The 14,145-nt window shown below is 42.7% G+C and overlaps 1 protein-coding gene across 3 annotated transcripts; it reads right to left on the bottom strand.

Annotated features, from left to right (window-relative positions):
- Positions 1–2,348: 2,348 nt before the first annotated feature.
- LOC148700401 (uncharacterized) lies at positions 2,349–10,056 on the bottom strand. Of its 3 annotated transcripts, none has more exons than XR_016398097.1 (2): positions 4,159–10,056; positions 2,349–2,608 (listed from the first exon to the last, which is right to left on the bottom strand). XR_016398097.1 is itself a non-coding variant. In XM_088708439.2 (2 exons), exon 2 carries the CDS (start codon positions 6,664–6,666, stop codon positions 5,302–5,304), a length of 1,365 nt encoding a protein of 454 aa, XP_088564565.2. In that variant the 5' UTR covers positions 6,667–7,403; positions 8,954–10,056; the 3' UTR covers positions 2,349–5,301. The 3 variants fall into 3 exon arrangements, 2 of the variants coding, with proteins under 2 accessions (XP_088564565.2, XP_089782820.1); XM_088708439.2 differs by having other exon boundaries at positions 2,349–7,403; positions 8,954–10,056; XM_089926694.1 differs by having other exon boundaries at positions 2,349–9,044; positions 9,638–10,056.
- Between the last annotated feature and the right edge of the window lie 4,089 nt (positions 10,057–14,145).

Below are 14,145 nucleotides of genomic sequence, written 5' to 3'. Positions count from 1 at the left end.
TCACATAAAAGATTCAACACGAACCGGTATATACTGGTGCAAGCCAAGCTATGTTCTTTAAATGAAAATGCTTGGCGTTTCTTGCTGAGTTGGTTATTGGTGCCGACCTCTTTGATGTCTATGGTGCGTGCACCATGACGAGGTTTATGGTAACTTTGGGAGTTTGGACCACCGTATAGTGCAATTGGCATGGTTGTTGCTTCACATGATGCAACAAGGGTAAAACTGGTGAGTATATTTGTGTGTATTTCATGACGAGGTTTTGGGGAATTCTGGACGGCACCCCCTTCTCGCAAGCAGCGTGAAGGACATTTTGCCATGGCGCAATGAAGCAAGAAGTTCGAACTATAGTCAAATAGAGGTGCAGTGTGGTGAGGCATATATTAAATGGCATTATTGTTATAATTGGTGCAGTGGTTGGCATTTATTACTTGGTTTACACGCGTGCACGTGCATGAGTGCACACATATAAAACTAAAAATATTATAAAATAAAAAAAATCAGGTGAGTATCTTTCTTTTTTTTTAAAAAAATAAATTATAAATGAGATGATGAGCTTATTTACCTAGTTCTTTTGGCTGCTCAGGTACCAAACAATTCTCCCCCATTTATGTCTTGACATCTCATCAGAAAAGGATCCAACTAAGAATTAAAATATCACAACTGGCTGGTGGTCAACTTTGGAAGGTACTACATTATAGTGTCTTTTTTTTTGTGGTAAAAATATATTATTGGCGTCTTCAAGACACACGTGAACCGTAGGATATTTGATTCTACATGCCATTTACAGTGAAATATCCTTACCACGATGATCAGCAAATATGGAAAGTGCCTAATTTTTTGTTTGCGAATTTCGCAATCCTAATCACACAGATTTAAATTCTTTCCTCTATAAATACCAAGAATGGGGACCCCCAATTATGAAGAAAACTCTCAGCACCATATTCTTAAGCTTCTATGTCTCTTTCATCTTTTCTATTTTCTTTCGAAATTTTGCCTAACTTAGGCCCTGTTTGGAAGAATTATTGGCAGTAAAGCTTTTGGAAGTAGAGATGTTAGAAGTAGAGCTGTCTGAAGTAGAGCTTTTATAAAAAGTTGTTTGCTATTTGCTAACTACATTTCTAAAATCTTGTGGTGTTTTAATATGTGTTTAGTAAACAAACTGAGAAATTAATTTTGTATGATAAAATAACCACTTGCCTCACTTCTCCCACACAGTCATGGAAGGGGCGATCAAGCTCCCGGCAGCGCGATGACGGGAGGGTGGGTGGCGAAGCTAGAGGGAGACGCGGTCGGAGGAGACGCGGTTGGGGGAGACGCAGTGGCAGAGGAGGAGGGAGATGAGGCAGAGGGCATCGGGGGCGGCGACAAGGGAGAGGGAGCGGCGGAGGAGGAGGGAGATGAGGAAGAGGGCATTGGGGGGGGGGGGGGGGCGGTGGGGGAGAGGGAGCGGCGGAGGAGGAGGGAGAAGAGGTAGAGGGCGTTGGGGGCGGTGGAGAGCATCAGGGGCAGCAGCGGAGTGAAAAGAGGCGAAGGGCATTAGGGGCGGCGGCGGGGGAGAGGGAGCGACAGAGGAAGAAGAAGAGGCGGAGGGCGTCGCAGGTGGGGGGGGGGGTGCAGCTATGGAGAGGGAGAGGATGGCACTGAAGAGGAAGAGGGAGAGGGAGGGGGATGGGTGGGAGAGGAAGAGGCAACATGGGAGGAAAAAGGGGGCTTTTAAATGGAGGGTATTTTTGTCAAAAATATAGCTTTCCGACAAAGCTAAAAACAGCTTTTTCGGAAAGCTCCAAATTGCAGCTTCTTCCCAAAAGTTGTTTTCAGCTTTTCGAAATTTTTATCAAACACCATTTTTTATCTGAAAGTACTTTTGAATGGGCCAGAAAGTGCTTTGTGGCCTTCCAAAAGCTCCCCCAAATGAGGCCTTAAGCATCCAATGGTCTCCAGCTAGAACATTCTAGTGACCCCCTAATCATTTTCTATGGTTGCAGAATGACTCCAGCACCATGTTATGCTCATCCAACTCCACTGAGTAGAGCTAACTCACCTTTCCGGTTATCTAGCTATCAGGTTGGATTCTAATCAGTGACAGATTGGCACAAGAGGAAGGGCCCTGTCACGACCCCCGCCCCGTTCCCGGCGGGCCGCCGCGACGGTCCTAGGGTGCGGGTAGGCATAAGGCCACCAGCCACCGCGTAGAACCCTACTACCTATCAATCATCAATAAATCTTGAAAAAATTTGGCATGATGCATGCACAAAATGATCACTTTTCCTATAGTGACCTGTCAGGATTATCTCAATACATACAACACACTACCTGTCAGAGCAGCAATCACATAATCCGTCACATAATGAACCTGGACAATATATATCAATACATTATCTCAGGCATATAACTCATCTGTATAAAAATCTGGTTCCCATTCCATCCATGGTCAAACCCATATCCACAACAGGATCTATGACTGTAACTATGCACTATATACAATAGAAGGTTTATAATACACCAAAAGGTATAAACCTCTATTTACATTATACTATACTATACTATGGAGCGGCACAGCTAGCAGGCAACCACTAATCCTGCTCTTCTCTATACAATACCTGCCCTGCAATCAAAAACATCAAACTGGGGAGTGAGTATATAAATACTCAGTGAGTGGAGTAGAGAGTACTATGCACATGAGACAAGATATAATCATGGCTCGAGGTAAAATCTCAAGATCAATAACAAGATGAACATGAACTCAACATAAAGAATATGGAGTAAATCATCAATATCACCACAATCAATATCAACTCATCTGAAGCATATATGGAATAATCAAGTCAACATATATGCTACTCATGAATATGTTCAACAGGTCATAGTACTGAATCATATAATTCAGGTGTCAATAGGCTGAATCATCAACAAGACAGCTATCGGGAGGTGGGTTTTACGCCCCAGGCGAACCAGCAACAACTCCCTACTGCCATATGCATACATCGAATATGACACCACACCAATATGTAAATCATCACTAGACAGCTGTCGGGAGGTGGGTTTTACGCCCCAGGCGAACCAGCAACAACTCCCTACTGTCACATGCATATGCAGGATAAGACACCATACCGATAACATAAATGCTAGACAGCTGTCGGGAGGTGGGTTTTACGCCCCAGGCGAACCAGCAACAACTCCCTACTGTCACATGCATATGCAGGATAAGACACCATACCGATAACATAAATGCTAGACAGCTATCGGGAGGTGGGTTTTATGCCCCAGGCGAACCAGCAACAACTCCCTACTGTCATATGCATATGCAGGATAAGACACCACACTGATCATATAAATGCTGGCCAGTATCCAGAACAGAAATCCATCTCACATCTACATACTAAACGGCACCTCGCGGGAATTCTACATCCGCGGAAAGCCATACTGCACCTCGCGGGGTCTTACTATGCCCGGCGGCAAGCAGAATATAAGTCGTAGGACCGGCCGATCCTACGCCTAGGGCCGTGTCCCCCCCTAGGAAGGGACTGGGCTCCGCCCACCCAGAAGGCTACTATGTGCACAAAGGCCGATGTTCAACCCCCATCGACTATAGGTGTCCTGCAGATACTGCCAAGCCATGCATAAATGCCATAATGCACCCTCCCAATACTCTACTAAAAAGGAGTATGATCAAGACTACCACTCACTCGACTCCGACCCAATCATAAACTAACATCAGGGTTAGGAGTGAGGGTCAAGGAAGTGCAATACAACTCAATATACCACTAAAAAGGCTCTACAAATCTTTGAAATGGAGGAAATGAAATCAATTTACAAAAGAAGTTATTTCACAATTTGGAACCAATTTAATTACTCATAAAAGAGTATAATCAAGCTACGACTCACAAGTCTTTAAAATAGAGGAAATGAAATCAATTTACAAAAGAAATCATTTCACAATTCGGAATCAATTTGATTACTCATCAACCCCTCGTAATTCCTCTCAATGTTCCCTCACATGCATGTACAGAATAATCAAGCATGGAGAATCAAGATTATAGAGGAATCTACTACAATATCAATCAATATGCTCAAGTGGAATCAATTCACACTTGGCGACATTCATGAAAATGAATTAAGAATGCTCATAGTGCAAAGTACATGACTCCCACTCACCTGTCAATCTGGCACAGCCCTGATACGCCTCCAAAAATCTACAGCAGGCAGTGGGGAACTTCTTCTTCTTGTTCCCTAGCTTCTTGCCTAACTGTGACATGCATTTACAATACATTTAGTCTTGTATCAAGGGCTATAATCTACGTGCCAATTATAACATAGGGAACTTTAATTGATTCAACTTCCCCGTTCCCTAAATCTTCTCTTTTCTTTCTCTTTTTCCTTTTCTATTAATTAACTCATCATTTATGTGTATTAGGGACTCCCTTGCACGAGTACAAGGTTTCTCTTAGCCTAATCTAGGCTTAATACCCTATTTTGGCATAAAATTTCTTATTTTCCCACTCGGATGAACAGTAACCCGGACCGACAGCCGGTTACTTCATCCCGGGTTTGATCCACTTTCCAAACTCCAGATTTGATGAAATTTTTACCTAACATTCTACACTCATAGGGAATTCCAAAGAGGTAACATGCATTACTATCGGAGGTCGTTTGACCCCCTAAATAATTCGCCGAAGTTGGGACTTCGACATAGTTTTTCCGTAGTGCCGGAAAAATTTGTCAAAATCCGATTCTTCCTCTTTTAACCGCCTCTACAACCCTTATCCGACCCCTCTAGACTATATCCACCCTTTGTATAGCCTAATGTCATCAAAAGACTAGATAGGAACGGATATTTACCTTTTTCTTTTTGGAAATCGAGGTCCTTGCGTAGAGGAGAAGGAGATCTACGTTTTTCCCTTCAGCTGGAAGTGCAACCGGGATCTCTTTCCTCCTCGAATCCTCTTCCTTCTTCTTTCTTCTTCTTCTTCTTCTCTTTTTCTTTCTTTCTTTCTTTCTTTCCTCTGTTTCACGCCTGAGAACCCCCTCCCTCTTTCTCTCGGTTTCATTCCAAAAGCCAGCTCAAACCCTCCAATTAAATCACATCAAGATACTATTCACCCTTTTTTTAATATTATTAAATTCCCATTTTGCCCCTAACACTTCAACATATCTACGGTTATGCCATTAACTTTTGATTCCTTCCAATTTTACCCCTTATATCAATTTTAAAGGACTATTCTATCCCTTTTTATATATAAAAAAAAAATTTTGGGGTTATTACATCCTCCCCTCCTTATATAAAATTCGTCCTCGAATTTAAAAGAGTAAATTACCTGTCATAGCTGCATTCGATGTCTGTGCCTCCTGTGGATTTACCGTGAACACCCTTCCTTGCCCTCTGCCTACTGGAGCTGACAGTTGAGATGGTCCAGCACTCTGCTGTGATGTTTGTGCTTGACCTTTACCTCTGCCTACAGGCTCCCTACTACTAGGCCTGTCCATCTGCACAGAAGGATAGGATGCCAAAGGCACAAACTGCTGGGTGGCACCCTGCGGGCATTCTCTGACAAAATGACCCGGCTGTCCACATCTGTAGCACACTCCCTGACCCATTCTGCATCTGCCAGGGTGCTGCTTCCCACATATGCCACATACTGGCCATGATTGGAACCTAGATTCAGTTCTGGCCATAGTGACTGGAGGACGAGGTACTGATGGTAGAAAAGTATCTTGTGATTGACCTCTTTCCCTCCATTTCCTCTTACGTGGGGCAGGTGGAGCTGAGCGTACAGACTGCTCCATCGGGCCCTCCGAGAGATCTACTCCCTCAGATCTATCTCTACTGCTTTGCCCTTTCCCCATACTCATTTTCCTCTGTTCTCTTTCAGCTCTTTCCTCTTTGTTTCTGGTTTCCCACTGTTTTGCTTTATCAATCAGCCTAGATAAGGTGGGGACCTCTACTGCCAGTACTGCATTATAAAGCGGGGAAATCAGACCCCGCCTGAATCTTTCTATCCTGGCAGCTTCAGTGGGGATGATGTAAGGAGCATACTTCCCCAATCTAGTGAACTCACGAGCGTACTCAGATACGCTCATTCCGGGCATCTGCTTCAGCCTCTCAAACTGAAGAGCCCGATTCTCCCTCTCAGCCGGAGACAAGAACTCATCCATCACTGCTTGCCTGAACTCTTCCCAGGTTGGAGGATTCCTACTGTACAATCTGTCCTCCACTTGTCTCTGGTACCAGTCCCAGGCATCTTCTTTCATTGTGAGCCCTACAAGTTCTATAGCTCTTGCATCAGAACAGGGCAGTCTCCGTATCATCTTTTCAGTCTCCTCCAAGAATCTCTGAGGATCTTCACCTTCTTCCCCCTTAAACTCTGGGGTTCTGAGCCTCAGAAATTCCTGTACAGTAATCCCCTCATCATCTAGAGCCCGCCTGGCCAAACTTCTTGGCACAGGTACAGGAGGTGGGATGGATACTACTGACGGGGCAGGAGATTTCCCCCGAGCAATCTGCTCCCTCAGAGCCTGATTCTCCGCCAGTAACTGTTCCATCAATGCATCTCTACTTCCTACATCTCCTTGATCATCAACCCTCCGTCTATCAGCAGGAGGAGGTTTTTCTCTTTGGGGCTCGACATGTGCAGAACCCGCATCCAATGCTATATCTGGCTCCATCCTCCTTCCAGGACGAGCGGGTCCTCTCCTTGGAGGTATTCTTTATATCTCTCTAAAAAAGTCAAAAAGAGAGGATGGTCGTTACACACTGAGTCATGATATATTTTACTGAGTTATAAATAACTCATAAAATAACATACAGAAAAACCCTATGCTCCATAGTATAATCCTATACTTAATCCTGACTCATCCTATTGCTCTGACAGGACTCTTCTTAACCTTTGCTCTGATACCAAGCTTTGTCACGACCCCCGCCCCGTTCCCGGCGGGCCGCCGCGACGGTCCTAGGGTGCGGGTAGGCATAAGGCCACCAGCCACCGCGTAGAACCCTACTACCTATCAATCATCAATAAATCTTGAAAAAATTTGGCATGATGCATGCACAAAATGATCACTTTTCCTATAGTGACCTGTCAGGATTATCTCAATACATACAACACACTACCTGTCAGAGCAGCAATCACATAATCCGTCACATAATGAACCTGGACAATATATATCAATACATTATCTCAGGCATATAACTCATCTGTATAAAAATCTGGTTCCCATTCCATCCATGGTCAAACCCATATCCACAACAGGATCTATGACTGTAACTATGCACTATATACAATAGAAGGTTTATAATACACCAAAAGGTATAAACCTCTATTTACATTATACTATACTATACTATGGAGCGGCACAGCTAGCAGGCAACCACTAATCCTGCTCTTCTCTATACAATACCTGCCCTGCAATCAAAAACATCAAACTGGGGAGTGAGTATATAAATACTCAGTGAGTGGAGTAGAGAGTACTATGCACATGAGACAAGATATAATCATGGCTCGAGGTAAAATCTCAAGATCAATAACAAGATGAACATGAACTCAACATAAAGAATATGGAGTAAATCATCAATATCACCACAATCAATATCAACTCATCTGAAGCATATATGGAATAATCAAGTCAACATATATGCTACTCATGAATATGTTCAACAGGTCATAGTACTGAATCATATAATTCAGGTGTCAATAGGCTGAATCATCAACAAGACAGCTATCGGGAGGTGGGTTTTACGCCCCAGGCGAACCAGCAACAACTCCCTACTGCCATATGCATACATCGAATATGACACCACACCAATATGTAAATCATCACTAGACAGCTGTCGGGAGGTGGGTTTTACGCCCCAGGCGAACCAGCAACAACTCCCTACTGTCACATGCATATGCAGGATAAGACACCATACCGATAACATAAATGCTAGACAGCTGTCGGGAGGTGGGTTTTACGCCCCAGGCGAACCAGCAACAACTCCCTACTGTCACATGCATATGCAGGATAAGACACCATACCGATAACATAAATGCTAGACAGCTATCGGGAGGTGGGTTTTATGCCCCAGGCGAACCAGCAACAACTCCCTACTGTCATATGCATATGCAGGATAAGACACCACACTGATCATATAAATGCTGGCCAGTATCCAGAACAGAAATCCATCTCACATCTACATACTAAACGGCACCTCGCGGGAATTCTACATCCGCGGAAAGCCATACTGCACCTCGCGGGGTCTTACTATGCCCGGCGGCAAGCAGAATATAAGTCGTAGGACCGGCCGATCCTACGCCTAGGGCCGTGTCCCCCCCTAGGAAGGGACTGGGCTCCGCCCACCCAGAAGGCTACTATGTGCACAAAGGCCGATGTTCAACCCCCATCGACTATAGGTGTCCTGCAGATACTGCCAAGCCATGCATAAATGCCATAATGCACCCTCCCAATACTCTACTAAAAAGGAGTATGATCAAGACTACCACTCACTCGACTCCGACCCAATCATAAACTAACATCAGGGTTAGGAGTGAGGGTCAAGGAAGTGCAATACAACTCAATATACCACTAAAAAGGCTCTACAAATCTTTGAAATGGAGGAAATGAAATCAATTTACAAAAGAAGTTATTTCACAATTTGGAACCAATTTAATTACTCATAAAAGAGTATAATCAAGCTACGACTCACAAGTCTTTAAAATAGAGGAAATGAAATCAATTTACAAAAGAAATCATTTCACAATTCGGAATCAATTTGATTACTCATCAACCCCTCGTAATTCCTCTCAATGTTCCCTCACATGCATGTACAGAATAATCAAGCATGGAGAATCAAGATTATAGAGGAATCTACTACAATATCAATCAATATGCTCAAGTGGAATCAATTCACACTTGGCGACATTCATGAAAATGAATTAAGAATGCTCATAGTGCAAAGTACATGACTCCCACTCACCTGTCAATCTGGCACAGCCCTGATACGCCTCCAAAAATCTACAGCAGGCAGTGGGGAACTTCTTCTTCTTGTTCCCTAGCTTCTTGCCTAACTGTGACATGCATTTACAATACATTTAGTCTTGTATCAAGGGCTATAATCTACGTGCCAATTATAACATAGGGAACTTTAATTGATTCAACTTCCCCGTTCCCTAAATCTTCTCTTTTCTTTCTCTTTTTCCTTTTCTATTAATTAACTCATCATTTATGTGTATTAGGGACTCCCTTGCACGAGTACAAGGTTTCTCTTAGCCTAATCTAGGCTTAATACCCTATTTTGGCATAAAATTTCTTATTTTCCCACTCGGATGAACAGTAACCCGGACCGACAGCCGGTTACTTCATCCCGGGTTTGATCCACTTTCCAAACTCCAGATTTGATGAAATTTTTACCTAACATTCTACACTCATAGGGGATTCCAAAGAGGTAACATGCATTACTATCGGAGGTCGTTTGACCCCCTAAATAATTCGCCGAAGTTGGGACTTCGACATAGTTTTTCCGTAGTGCCGGAAAAATTTGTCAAAATCCGATTCTTCCTCTTTTAACCGCCTCTACAACCCTTATCCGACCCCTCTAGACTATATCCACCCTTTGTATAGCCTAATGTCATCAAAAGACTAGATAGGAACGGATATTTACCTTTTTCTTTTTGGAAATCGAGGTCCTTGCGTAGAGGAGAAGGAGATCTACGTTTTTCCCTTCAGCTGGAAGTGCAACCGGGATCTCTTTCCTCCTCGAATCCTCTTCCTTCTTCTTTCTTCTTCTTCTTCTTCTCTTTTTCTTTCTTTCTTTCTTTCTTTCCTCTGTTTCACGCCTGAGAACCCCCTCCCTCTTTCTCTCGGTTTCATTCCAAAAGCCAGCTCAAACCCTCCAATTAAATCACATCAAGATACTATTCACCCTTTTTTTAATATTATTAAATTCCCATTTTGCCCCTAACACTTCAACATATCTACGGTTATGCCATTAACTTTTGATTCCTTCCAATTTTACCCCTTATATCAATTTTAAAGGACTATTCTATCCCTTTTTATATATAAAAAAAAAATTTTGGGGTTATTACAGGCCCTCTTGTTTTGAGGGTTTCACTGGAATTCTAAGAGACATAAAGTCCAAACTAAATAATCACCACTCCACTAATCATCCCTAGAAGGAATCAAGCGACTCTCAACCTAGCTCTCGACGGTCTCTGACTCCACAACTAGCTCTCAAGGGGGTAATGGCCGAGTAGTTTAATCTACTCGTCCAACAAGATCAGAATTTGATAGAGGTAGTTTTGGGTATGCAACATCGGAACCAGCAAATAACTGACGTGCAGTCAGATCGGCAGGACGACACGATACAACATGCTGGTCGCCACCCTAAAAACTTCAATCATCATCGAGAATATAGTTTCCCTGGCACTCATTCCAAAATGGGATCTAGCTTGAGAGATTCAAGATCTTCCTAGCTTGAAAGGCTCTTCAAGGGAGAGGCTGACCTCAATTAAAGAATCAAGGAGATGAACAGATAGATTGATGTCCCGAGAGAAAGGCAAGCTAACTAAAGGGAAGATCTGGAGATTACAACCAATTTGCCTTTCTCCAATGTGATTATGGACAAACTGTCGTCAAGGAGATTCAAGATGCTAGCTCAAAATGTATGATGACACTTCGGAGCAATGGACCATCTTGAGAGCTTTAAGGCTCTCATAATGTTATCGAGGGCAACAAACGTAGTTCTATATCGAGCTTTCCCAACCACTCTGAGGAAAGCAGCTCGTCTCTAGTATTCTAGCCTTCAGCTAGGATTCATTCCTTCTGTTGATAAGTTCAGCCGATAATTCATGGCTCACTATGTGAGTAGCTAAAGGCTGAAGAATGACACTACCAGTCTATTCATGATGAAGCAAAAGGAATATGAGTTCCTCAAGGGTTACATCAATCATTTCAACATGGAGATGTTGGAGATTCATGACCTAGACAAGAAAGCTATTGTATTGATAGTGAGAAGCAGGCTAAAATCATACCACTTCTACTCTCTGGAGAAGAGAACTCCCAAGGATATGACAGAGCAGTTGTCCCAAGCCAAAAAATAGATCAAGGCCGAAGTGGCCATGGCAGCTCGGGGGGAGAAAAACAAGGCAAAAAGGATAAGAAAAGGGTCTTAAGAAGAAAGAGAACAACCGACGAAAAGACCAAGATACAAAAAGGACACCCACCAATGGCTAAGGAGGCCACCATCAAGGTTTGATAGGTATATCCATCTCAACATTGCTAGGGCCTAGATCCTGATGGAGATAGATCATTGGGAATATTTGCAATGGCCAAAGAAGCTGAAGTCCCTTTAGCTATCAGAAATCCTAGGAATACTATCTTTTCCATATGGATCATGGCCATAGTACCGAAGAATGCGTCCAACTGAAGGATGAGATTGAAGCTCATATCTGCTAAGGAAATATGGATGATAGATGGAAAACCGACGCTAAGAAGAGGGAGCATGGTGGGATAGGCGCTCACCTGAGAAGCTAGAACAACACTGACCTATGGTGGGGATCATTAATACCATCTCAGGTAGACCTACAGTAGGAGGGTTGTGTTCGTCGGCCCAAAAGAATTATGCTCGAGTAGCTTGAACTTGGGACTCGGCCCTAAAGAGACAAGACTTGAGAAAGTCATATCTTTCTTGGATACTAACCTAGAGAGGGTACAAACCCCCATGATGATGCAGTTATAATTTCTATTACAAGAGCTATTTATGATGTAAACAGGATTTTAGTAGATAATGCAAGCTCTATAGATATCTTGTTCTATAGGGCATTCTAGAAAATAAATTTGTCTGTTGATCAACGAAGGAGAATTGACTCTCCTTTGATCGATTTCTTTAGAGAACCTATACAGATGGAAGGAGTAATCATCCTTACGGTAACATCCAACCAAGAATCTCGATATGTGATCGTCATGCTAGGCTTCTTAGTTATCAAGGTTTTCTCAGGATATAATGCAATCCTTAGTTGGCGTAGATTGAACATGATGCGAGTAGTGGTATTTACCTATCATCTAATGACGAGATTTCCCACTAGTAATGGGCTTGGCGAAGTTAAAGGCGATCTGACGGTGGCTCGGTAGTGCTATGTAGCCACCCTCAGAAGAACTTCCAAACCCCTACAGAAGTTACCACTGAATATCTAGACATCCGATATTAGCAGAAGGAACAACGTGGGGAACCAGACAAGAAACTTATCGTCATCTTGCTTTTCGATGAGGGTGATGGTTGAGCAATCTAGATCAGCTTGTTGTTCGATGAGAAGATGACGAACCAACTAATCTAGTTTCTCTTCTCTAACACTAACGTGTTTGTCTGGTCAACCGTCATTATGCTAGGTATAGATTCTTCTATTGTGATGCATATGTTAAATATTAATTTCAAGCATCAATCGGTATGTCAAAGGAAGAGAAGCTTCACCCTTGAGTGATAACAAGCCATCCGATCAAGAGGTTGGCAAACTTCTAGAGACTGGGTTCATCCGTGAAGTTAACTATCTAGAATGGATAGCCAATGTGGTGCTCGTCAAAAAGGCCAATAGATGTTGGAGAGTCTGCACACCGACCTCAACAAGGCTTGCCTAAAAGATAGTTTTCCACTCTTGAAAATCAACGAACTTGTTGATGCTTCCTTTGGTCATCAGCTTCTCAATTTTATAGACATATTCTCAAGATACAATCAGATCAAGATGAACTCTAAGGACGAGGAGAAAATGGCATTCATCACTGATGAGGAATTATACTACTAATGGATGATTCCATTCGGACTAAAGAATGCCAAAGCTGCATAGCAACAACTGGTCAATCAAGTCTTCAAGGATTAGATTGGCCAAAATATGAAAGTATACATAGATGATATGCTCATGAAAAGCTAGAAGATTGAACATCCCTCAACCTACATGAAGCTTTCGAAACCCAGAGGAAATACATTATAAAGCTCAATCCGAGCACGTGTGCATTCAAAGTCACCTCAAGGAAGTTTCTAGGCTTCAAGGTGACCTAGCAAGTAATTGAAGCTAACCCAAAGAAGATCCGAGCATCATTGAAGAAGATTGTCTCAAAGACAGTGAAAGAGATCCAGTGGCTTGTTGGTTCGTTAACTGCTTTAAACTAATTTGTGTCTAGATTAGTAGAAAGATGTCTTCCCATTTTTTAAAGTCCTGTAAAATGCTAGAAATTTTGAATGAACTGAGGAATGCCAATTGGGATTCAATTATCTGAAGTGATACCTCGGGTATCCGCCTCTCCTCACCAAACCCACAATCAGAGAGAATTTATATCTCTATATGGCCATCTCTCTCTCTCTCTCTGCAATTAACTTGATTCTTGTTAGGCAAGAGCTTGCAAACCAGAAGCCTGTTTATTATGTGAGCAAGCTACTTCAGGTGTTGAGGCAAGGTATCCGAGAATGGAGAAAATGGCCTAGTCCCTGATCATCTTAGCTTGAAGATTGTGACCATACTTTCAAGCTCATCCCATCATCATCATGACCGACCAATCAATGAAGCAAGTATTACATTAGCTAGAAATTTCTGACCAGTTGGCCAAGTGGACCATTAAGCTTGGAGTGTTCGATAAAGATTATCGGCCTAGGTCTGTATAGACCCTCGCCAACTTCATCATCGATTGTACTGCGCCAAAGAAAACCAAGTCTGAAGACCAAACAAAAGCTCAGGTTGAGTCCGAGCAACATGAGTTCTAAGGTGCAAACATTTTGGACACTTCATGTTGATGGGTCCTCCAATGTAGGAAGATGTGGAATTAGACTGATTCTCGCCATTCTTGAGGGTGTCGTGGCCGAGTATGTCGGAAGATTTAACTTCAAAACATCTAACAATGAAGTGAAATACGAAGTACTGATCATCAGTTTAAGGTTAGCCCAAGCCATTGGGCTAACTCGACTCAGGACCTATAGCCATTTCTAGTTGATTGTTAACTAGGTCTAAGAAGAATATGAATTCAGAGATCCTACAATGGTGAAGTACCTACAGAAGGTGAAGAAGGTCTCCTCTAGCTTTGTCAAGTTTGAAATTCTATAGATACCTTGAAAGAGAATATGAAGGCAGATGTCCTATCCATGTTAGCCAACTCAGAATGCTTTGACTTGAGTTAAATAACTTACTT

The sequence above is a fragment of the Phoenix dactylifera genome, chromosome 12 (assembly GCF_051530095.1).
Source record: "Phoenix dactylifera cultivar Ajwa chromosome 12, Ajwa_hap1_PhDact_Kaust_v1.1, whole genome shotgun sequence".
Taxonomy (NCBI): domain Eukaryota; kingdom Viridiplantae; phylum Streptophyta; class Magnoliopsida; order Arecales; family Arecaceae; genus Phoenix; species Phoenix dactylifera.
The sequence above is the reverse complement of the archived record's forward strand: the minus strand, read 5'-3'. Positions and strand labels throughout refer to the sequence as shown.

Coding starts and splice junctions, on each gene's coding strand:
- LOC148700401 (XM_088708439.2), bottom strand. CDS start 6,666: ATGGAGCCAGATATAGCATTGGATGCGGGTTCTGCACATGTCGAGCCC.